Source organism: Dipodomys ordii, unplaced genomic scaffold, assembly GCF_000151885.1.
Source record: "Dipodomys ordii isolate 6190 unplaced genomic scaffold, Dord_2.0 Scaffold49, whole genome shotgun sequence".
In the NCBI taxonomy this organism is placed as follows: domain Eukaryota; kingdom Metazoa; phylum Chordata; class Mammalia; order Rodentia; family Heteromyidae; genus Dipodomys; species Dipodomys ordii.
In genome coordinates, this window is record NW_012267265.1 from 7,630,959 (window position 1) to 7,641,265 (window position 10,307).

The following is a 10,307-nucleotide window of genomic DNA, read 5'->3' on the forward strand; positions in this document are numbered from 1 at the left end:
CTTTCTTTCTTTCTTTCTTTCTTTCTTTCTTTCTTTCTTTCTTTCTTTCTTTCTTTCTTTCTTTCTTTCTTTCTTTCGTTGTCGTGGGCTTGAACTCTGGCCTGACCGCTGTCCCTGCGCTCTTCAGCTCAAGGCTAGTGCTCTACCACTTGAGCTACATCGCCACTTCCTGTACTTGATGTTTTCTTAATTCCATAGTTTCTATTGTTTGTAGAGTGCCTGTTCATTTTAGATCATCTTAATAAAATGACACACAAGGCAAAACATTTATCAGAATACAAATGTGAAAGTAGTTGTCATTTCTAAGTCTCCATTCATTAATTCCTCAAAGTTCTCACTTGTTCAAGAGCTGTCGTTTATATTACAACATTTTGAAATAGTTCAAATGGATCTGTTATATTTTTATAAGATAAAGCTATCTAAACTACATCTTTCTATTCAGGAAACAACTTAGAATGTTTGTGTTAGATTCCATAAAAACAAAGACCTTATTAAACATATTAATGTTCTGAAGAACACAGAATAATACAATTTTCAACTGGCTTCTTGGAATAATATTTATCCACATAATTTTAAAATAGTTTGGATCAAAACTTAGTGGCTATTGTTGAATTCTACTCAGTTATCTCTAACATTTTAATCTTTGCTATTGCATTCTAATGTATAGATAAGATCTTGGTGAATTTTCCTGATTGAAATTTTGTGAATGAAAGCTCATTAGTTATTGTGCTTCTATTCAGTTTGCTTTGTAGCTCAACTGAGGAGCTAATGTACTAATTCATTCAATTAGCAACTATTATTCAGGACCAACTCCATTTTTTGTTTTGGTGAACAAAAATCCTGCCATTATGCATTTTATATTCTAATATATTAGATCATTTCTCCAGCATTTTTCAGACATTTTACCAACAAAGCTTTTGGGGAAAAGAAAGGTGGTAGAATATTGTGTTTTAAAAATATATAATGAATGTTTTAAACTAAGATATAAATGAATATTGCTATGATACGGAGAGTCCATTTATATTCTGCTATTTTCTGCTATGATATTTGAGCACTGCTTCATTGAATGTTCTGTTAATGCTTTTGGGGCTTTTATATTAGTAAATATTGATTTATAGTATATTTTGATTCCAAGTGGCTTACATTGGCAGTCAGTATTAGAAGTATACCTTAGGTGTGTGTAGTTAGACTTAGGATAACTAAGTTATTTTGAGAATAACAGTTATAAAAATTTTTAAGTATATTTACTATTGTGTATAAATAACTATATTAACATTATCAAAATATTATTTAGTAAACATAAGTTTTTGAGAAGGTAGAGTTTTACTTTTAATAGACTAAAATAATTTGTAAGGAGACAATTCAAGTTGTATTATTTCATATAAAGAAATTCAAGAAAACTTATTTCTAATATAATATGTTTTTAATAAAGGAAATTTAGCTTTTATATCATGGGAGATGCTACTATACCTATTGAATAAAAGTGTACGTGGATGCTTTGCATTGTTTAATCTTCACTAGATTTTTAATGAACCTTTAGAAATAGCTTTTGTTTCTATGTAATGTTTTGGAACCTAAGAGGGATTTTTATTGCATTTTGTAGAGAAACAGTATATTAACTATCTTATTATTTTAATATCTTTGCTTCATTCACTTATTTACTGCTAGATATACGACTCTGTCATACAGAGCACCTGAAATGATTAACCTTTATGGAGGGAAACCCATCACCACCAAGGCTGATATCTGGGTAAGGCCAAGAAAAACTGATACTTGTAACCAAATTTAGAAAAACCTGAGTTAATTTGGCTATTTTACTCCTGGTTTCCGAAAGGTATTTCTATCTTTCTAAGTAAAAGAGAATGATAGTAGAGCTGTTTATTCAGGAGAAAAAAAAAACAAAAAACTAGGATTCTTTACCTTCTCAATCCTGAGATGAAAAGCTTATGTATCAAAGAAACACAGCACATCCATATAATACTGTAACTATAAGATGAGTGTTGAAATTATTTTTTTGATTGAGTAGAATCAAGGTCAATCACAGTGCAGAGAAGTTGAATGTAACTTTTTTTGTTGGTTGTGGGGCTTGAACTGTGGGCCCGGGCACCCTCAGCTCTTCAGCTCAAGGAGAGCGCTCTATCACTTGAGCCACAGCTCCACTTTCAGTTTTCTGGTGGTTTATTGGAGATAAGAGTCTCACAGGGTTTCCTGCCCAGGCTGGCTTTGAACCATGATCCTCACATCTCAGCCTCCTGAGTAGGATTACAGGCATGAGTCACTGGCACCTGGCTAAAGGTAGCTCTTAATTACAGGCAACTTTGCATGGTACTTTAGGATCTTCTAAATAGAAATTGACATGAGAAGACCTTTTTTCTAATTCTAAACATATCATTAAGTTTACTGAAGTTTTTCTTAATCATTTGGTGTATATATAACATACATATGTATGTAATATATATGCTATATATATAATCTGAATAAATTATCAATAGATCTTATTTTTTATAGTTGATTTTTATGTTATAATCTCAAAATCTCTTTAGAACTTACTCATAAACTATATTTTGGATTGTATTTAATAAAGCCAACAGGAAACTATTTCAAGTGAAATCATTTAAATAACTTTAAATTTACCATATTTACTGCTAGTGAGCAGATTATTGATATAGGAATAAAATTCATTGAGATAGTTCTAAGGCTTACAAAATCCATCAGATACACTTCGTTTTAAAAGCATAGTGTTCAGGGCTGAGGATGTAGCTCAAGGGGTGGCTTGCTGACCTAGTAAGGGCAAGGCTCTAGGTTCATCCCCAAGCATAATGATAGCTGGTAGGTTTTTCTCTCCTGGTTTCCTCCCTGTTGGAGTTAAGAGTGCCAAGTAAAATCATGAGAGACAAATACTCTTGCAAAGTAATAAAAATATTTGACATCATTTGTTTACATAACATATGCATTTTCAACAGCGTTTTTGGTAGTAAAACATGAGTAAAACAAATTCCATAAAAGTATGATTTAGTTAATTTGAAGCTACACCAGCTTGTATAATTTAATTTCCTTTACTTAGCATTAACATTCAATTCATTAGATCGAGGGTTATGTTCAATATAGACAGTAAATTGAGTTGGATCTTAATTTATGAAAGGAAAGTATTAGAAGAAACGGTGGAATTCTTTCATAGCTTAATTTTGGGATAGCTGTTCAATCCATATCTTCTGACAAAAACATAGCAACACATAAACAGATATCATAGTTCATTACAGTTGTTAAGCCATCAAGGGTTGATTTCAAAGAGTCTGTTCCTGAAGCACATAAGTATTATCCAGTATGTTAACAAAAAGGACATGCTGCTGTATTTATTTTCCGTAGGATTTAGTATACCTGCAGAAAGATAAAAACAGAAAACATTTACATTTACATACTTAAAAAGGTAGAATTTAAATTTCTCTGATGACTCATTTTTATGTTCCCTTTGTTAAATTCAGGTGGAAGAGAGAGATATTTTAGAAAGGAGTTCAGGATTCAGAAAAAGTACTTAGTTTAATTTGGTCACAAATTACAGTTTTGATTATACTTCAGATTAATACAAAATTCAGGAGATTATAGTTACATGTGAAAGTATTCATATAGCACATCATACTTTGGCAAAAAATTCCTTGAAAGTTTTCTTTATAGGTTATTTTATTCTTAGATCTAGAATGCTGATTTTTATTAAGTATTGTAAAATTCAATATGAGATCCTTAGGTTCACTCTTAATGGAAATTGAAGGTGATGATAGCCTTCAAAGTCAAATCACTTGTTCTCTCTGTTTCTTGTATAATTTTCATTGTATCAAATAGATAAAGGTGGAAATGCTTAATTGTGTGAAATAATTAGAAGACCTCATTTAAGTCATTGTATGTATAGCAGACTATTTAGATTCACTTTTTGTGTGTGTGTGAGAGGTGATGGAGATCAAACTAGGGCTTGTCAGGTTTCTAGTCAAACTACCACTGAACTGCTTCCTCAGCCCTTAGATTCATATTTTAAAAGTTGTCTGGCATTGCTGGACTTAACATGGAAACTTTTATAACATTTACTCTAATATAAAAATGAGTTATTAAAGGGTTGATTGACATTATAAAGCTAGTTGAAGTATAGATTTCATTTGCCTTTTCATATGGACATTGGAGAAAAGATAGGAGATATGTACACACACACACACACACATACATACATGCACACACACACCTTTCTTTTTCATACATATATTAGTTTGTGCTAGTTCTGGGGCTTGAACTCAGGGCCTGGTTGCTGTCTGAGATTTTTTGCTCAAGACTCTACCATTTAAGCCCAAACTCCACTTGTATCATGGACATTCCTGCCTGGGCTGCCTCAATCCTCAGCCTCCTGAGTAGTTAGGATTACAGGCATCAGCCACTTGAGCCAGGCTTGAATGATTTGATTTTAAAACATGATTTTTAATAAATTTCTAATACTACTTAATGCCCACCCTTACTTTATAGGTTATATACTAGTTATGTACTAAGACTTTTTTCTTTGTTTTAAAAATAACAATAACAAAGGAGCCAAGACTCTTAACTAGCCTGATGTTAGCGATATATAATCTAGAGCAATGTAGCCAGCTCTAGTCATAAATGTGATAGAAAAGCTCATGCTTTTAAGCTCATGCATAAAAAGTTAAATGTCTTTTGAAAAATTAGTAGATTAAGTTGTGAAGCAATAGTTATGAAAAGTTTAATCCAATATAGGAGCATTAGATTGTTTAAAAAATAACATATTTAGTTTTTGGTTTGGGGCCATTTTAATATTTTGTGGTTACTGAGCTCTAATGACCATATTTCTTTGTTTTACAGGCCTTGGGATGTTTACTGTATAAACTTTGTTTCTTCACTCTTCCTTTTGGTGAGAGTCAGGTTGCTATCTGTGATGGCAGCTTCACCATCCCAGACAATTCTCGGTATTCTCATGACATACATTGTTTGATAAGTAAGTACCTGGGGAAAGTATCTGTAAAAAAATTGCATAACAATTTACTTAGGGGCTGCTTATATTCTTTTACTTGAGTCTGGTCTATTAATTTTATGCATTATAATTTTGCAAAACTATAATAAAGAGAAGCGTTTAAAAATAGGCACATGTGATTTGTATGGGAATGAAAGCAGTCTGATTCTGATTAGTACAAGGGTATTTTTTAATTCCTAGGTAAGATTTAATAACATGCAACAGAGATTATTAAAGCAACTGGAATTATTCATTTTTTCATTTGTAAACAAATATTGAGTTGTTGCCTTTTTAGATGAAAACATTGCAAAACATGATATCATTGCAAATCACCATTAAAATACCTATAAATGTTAATATAGAAGTAAATATGAAGGAGCTAAGACATAGCAATCTCTTTGGCAAGGCCCTTTAAGTTTGTTTTATTTTTGGTCGGTCGTGGGGCTTGAACTCTGGGCTTGGATGCTGTCCCTGCACTCTTCAGCTCAAGGTTAGCACTCTACCACTTGAGCCGCAGCGCCACTTCCGGTTTTCTAGTGATTTATTGGAGATAAGAGTCTCACAGACTCTCCTGTCCGGGCTGGCTTTGAACCATGATCAGGCAAGGCCCTTTATTCCAAAAGAATACTTAAGTGCCTTCCATCCTCCTGTAAGATTTTCATATATGCTGTAATTTAACATTTCATATATGTACAGTTAAAATATTGGAAAAAGATGTTTTGAAGAGAGAGAACTACGTTAAGCAAGTGTTCTACCACTGAGCACTTGTCTTCTGCTTGGTGTTATTTTTTTGAGACAATCTTGCTATGCAGCTCAAGTGCCTTGTATAGGCAGAATCTTAGAGATTCAGAATGGCCCACCACGGCTCTACTTTTCTCATGGGCCCTGCCGCATTTGGTGTGCCACATTGCAAGATGTGAATTTTTGAAGAGAGCAAAACATACCTTCATCTCTAATGGAATATATGTTATACTCAATTCTACCTTGTCTTGTTTTCAGTATTATCCCTGATGGTTCAGAATTTAGGACAATAAAAACTTCCTACTTTTATTGTTCAAAGAAATGTTTGAGGAGCTTAATGATTATGTAATCTAGATAAATGAATTTTAACCTTTTATCATAGCCCTTTTTGCAAATTATTGTAGCCATAATGCTATTTTGCTGCTAATTGTACAGTATTTTAGTAACAAAGTAGGATTTTGAATAGGGAGTTTCTTGAAATGTCTTGAAGTCTCTGAATGTTTTTACTGAATACTGTATGAGAGACTGGACAATTTATACACTGATGTGTAATATGATTAGTAAATAGTAATAAAATCTAATTTCCCTGTGTTTGTGTTTCTGTCCATCTGTCTTTTCATGAATGTCTATGCACAAAATAAACACTATTGATAATTTTAGGACGTGATTGAGATTTAATTAATTATGCTTTAATGATGCAGTGCATCAGATCCTTCCTTTGTCAGTATATCAGAAGATTTTAGTTTTTATCATTCTTGGTGTAAATGTATGCCCCACATAAAAATTTTTGAGTAAAATAAAAGCATTCAAATGTTTTACTTCCTATTAAAAGTTAAATATATTTTATTAAAATTTTTTTTTTTCTATTGTGGAGCTTGAACTCAGCCTGGATGCTGTCCCTCAATCAACTCTTCAGCTCAAGGCTAGCACTTTACTACTTGAGCCATAGCGTCACTTCCAGACTTTATTTTTAAATAGTGTTTTATAGTAAAAGCTTAAGACAGTGCTTTAAAATATTTTTAATTTTATTGTAAAGGAGTTGGACAGAGGGAGTACGATTCTTGTTGAACATTTTTACCTCCATCTCATTTTTCTCCCACTTTCTCTTCTCAGTCCCTCCCTCCCCAAGTTGTAAAGTTAATTTCCAACATAGTGTCTTACGAGTGTGGCTGATTGTTTTTTTAATTATAAAGGTGATGTACAGAGGGGTTACAGTTATATAAGGAAATGAGTACCATTCTTGTAGAACATTGTTACTTCCTCTCTAGTTTCTCCCCTTATTCCCCCGTCCCTCTCCCCGCATTCCCTGCCTCTCCAAGTTGTAAACTTCATTTCCAACATAGTGTCTTGTGAGTATCACTGTTGCATTGGTTCACCATTTGTTCTTTGTCTCACCTTTTCTGTGATTCCCCTTCCCCTTCCCTAATCAGATAAACTTATATACAATACAAAGGGTACCAGAACAAAAAGCTGTGACAATGGGGGTAAACCAAAGGAAAAAAAATGAAATAAAAAAATCACAGCATATTATATACTAAGAAAAAAATGACTTGTTTCCATATCTTGTAGTTTATTTTGATTGGCATCATTTTGTAAGATCAAGTACATATTGAGCTATTGTGGTCTTCTGCTAGGATTATCCTAGACATATATTCATTATTATATATGAGGGAAACCAGGCAGCCTATGTTTCTTTGGGTCTAGCTTACTTAATAGGATTTTTTCACTCTTTCCATTTCCTTATGAATGGAGCAACCCCAAACATATTTGTCTACCATATAATTTTTGTTTTAAAAAACAATTTGGATTCTCTGTAATCCTATTCTTTATATCTTTCACATGTGGCTTTAGGTATCTTCTACCATTTAGTTTAGGTATTTCTGTCTTTATGATGTGAAACATTTTATCATCAGCTTCTTCTTACTCTTACATACTAAGATAAAACATAAAGCTGTATATTGTTCTTTAGCAATATCAATGCCATTTATACCCATCTTATATTGCTTGGAACTTTTGCTCTGAAAAGAGAAGCATTGTAGTCATAAACGGATATGTTGAACTGAAATCCCTTTGTACACTTAAGGATTGTAAGAATATTAAAAAATTAATAAGAAAAATATTTGTTAAAACTTTATGGTTTGTGATTATGTAGGTATTTAATATACTTTTGATTTTCAGTAGTCCAGAAGAAGGGTTTATTAACTGATGTCTATAAAGCTAAGTTCAACTGTTTGTTGTGTTTTTCTTTCCTTTAGACTTCTTAAAAACAACAAAGTCAATTTAGAGTTTTTCTTTTTAGCTTTTATTGACTTTTCCAGTAGACAGACTAGTAATGGGGTTGCCATTGCTGGGGAGGTGAGGAGAGAAACACTTTGATTTCTGAATTGAAGAGTTGAAAAGAATTTAGAGAACATTGAAGAGCATGAGAAACTTTACTGGTGATTACTGTATAGTTAGGAAGAGTGAATAAGTTAGACCTGGTAGCTTCACTTTCCTTTTAGCTTTTCAGTTGCAAGGTAGTTGAGGAAAACCTACAGAGATTAACAGCAAGGCATGTAGAGCCTAACCGCTGTTTGCATCTGCTTTATCATTCAGTTGATATAGATACTTGAGTATCTTCATTTATCTTAGACTTTTTGTTTTGAAAATGGACATATTGAAAATGACAAACCTTAAGAATTATTATGAGAGTTAAATTATGAAAAATTCTTCTTAGCCTGTCAAATTATGTAATAATTAGATAGCCTCTCACACTGCTGTCTTCACTACTGTAATAACTGTCATTACAGGACTACTGATATTCAGAGTAGCCCTAAAAGTGAGATCCTGTCTCAAAAATAACCAAACCTTAAGAGCTAAAGGTGTGGCTCAAGTGGTAGAGTATTGGTCCAGCAGGCCCTGAAGCCCCAACTCCAAACCCTACAGTATTAGCACCCCCTCCAAAGGTAGAACTATTGAGAATATTATTACTATGAGAAAAAAAGCATGTTTTTGGAAAATTTTAGTGCCAATCCTTTACTGCTTTGTTAAGTAGTTATAATGTGGATAATTATGACTTAGACTTAGTTATAAGTAGCTTGGTGATTTAGAATCATTTAAAAATAGATACATTATAGATAGATAATGCAGTTATTTCAATGGAATTATTTTGAGGGACTTTGTACCCCTGGGACTTTCTTGAATAATTCCTTATTTTTTTTCTTTTTGTTGATTGTAGGGCTTGAACTCAGGCCTGTATGCTCTCTTGAGAGCATGATGAGACTGATGTTCTCTGAGCCACAGCTCCACTTCTGGTTTTCTGGTAGTTAATTAGAGATAAGAGTCTTAGGGACTTCCTGTGTGGGCTGGGTTTGACACATGATCCTCATATCTCAGCCTCCTGAGTAGCGGGGTGTGAGCCATCAGCACCCAGCTAAATAATTCTTTATTGTTTTTAATTCATTTTTGTCCTGTGTTGTTAAATTCACATTGTGTTACTTTCTTGAAATGATCATATTTGCCATTCATATTTAGGCTATACTACTTGCCTTTGACTGATCTGCCTATTAGTTTAGTGGTTGGAATTCATTTATTCCATTTCTGGTAGACTTTAACGAGGTTTGTTAGAATCAGCCTTGATGTCAGGATTTAACGAGGTTTGTTAGAATCAGCCCTGATGTCAGGATCGAACTGAAAAACAAAACTTTTTTCAATGAAACATCTTCACTTTTTTTTTTCAGAGCTTTAGGTAATGTTTTATTTTTTCTAGAAAATCTTTTTGGGTATAGAAAGTAATACGCTAGAAATTGGTGTTACCATTATGGTATTTTTCTATGGTACATTTTCTTTCTTTTTTCTTTTATTGTAAAGATGCTATACGGAGGGGTCACAGTTACATGAGTAAGGCAATGAGTACATTACTTGTTGATCATTGTTACCCCTTCCTTCCCCTACCTCCCACATTCCTCTTCTCCCCCATTCCCCCCCAATCCCCGCCCAAAGTTGTAAAGTTCATTTCCAATATATTGTCCTGTGTGTATCCTTGTTGCAATGGGTCATCCTGTGTCCTTGTTTCAGCGTTTTGTTATTCCCCTTCCCCTCCCCAGACTAGACATACATATATACAAGATTCAAGGTGCCAAAATCAAGTACAGCGACAACAGGGGATATTCCATAGGGGAAAGCACATACAAAGGAAACAAGAACAACAAAACAATAAAGTCACATGGTACATTTAAAACAAGAACAATAAAGACAGACCTCTTGTATGGTATATATACAATGGAATTCTGTGCTTCCATCAGGAAGAACGACACCACCTCATTTGTTAGGAAATGGAAAGACTTGGAAAAAAATCCTACTAAGTGAAGTAACTCAGAAATTTAGGTCTCATGGTTTCCCTTATTTGCAATAATTAGTATACATATAGGATAATTTTTATCAGATGAGCTGAAAAGTTCAAAAGCCATGTACAAATGATCATATAAGATGATGCTTTGTTAGGAAATGGAAAGACTTGGAAAAAATTATATTAAGTGAAGTAAGCCAGGCCCAAAGAAACATAGGTCCCATGGTTTCCCTTATT

At 33.2% G+C, this 10,307-nt stretch overlaps 1 protein-coding gene across 1 annotated transcript in view; it reads left to right on the top strand.

Moving 5' to 3' along the window:
• The window catches only part of Bmp2k (BMP2 inducible kinase), a 92,068-nt gene that overhangs the window by 43,466 nt on the left and 38,295 nt on the right, over positions 1-10,307 (top strand). The window contains exons 6-7 of the mRNA XM_013020101.1: positions 1,669-1,750; positions 4,855-4,987. Coding sequence (XP_012875555.1) covers positions 1,669-1,750; positions 4,855-4,987 — 215 coding nt within the window. The remainder of the gene's footprint in view (positions 1-1,668; positions 1,751-4,854; positions 4,988-10,307) is intronic.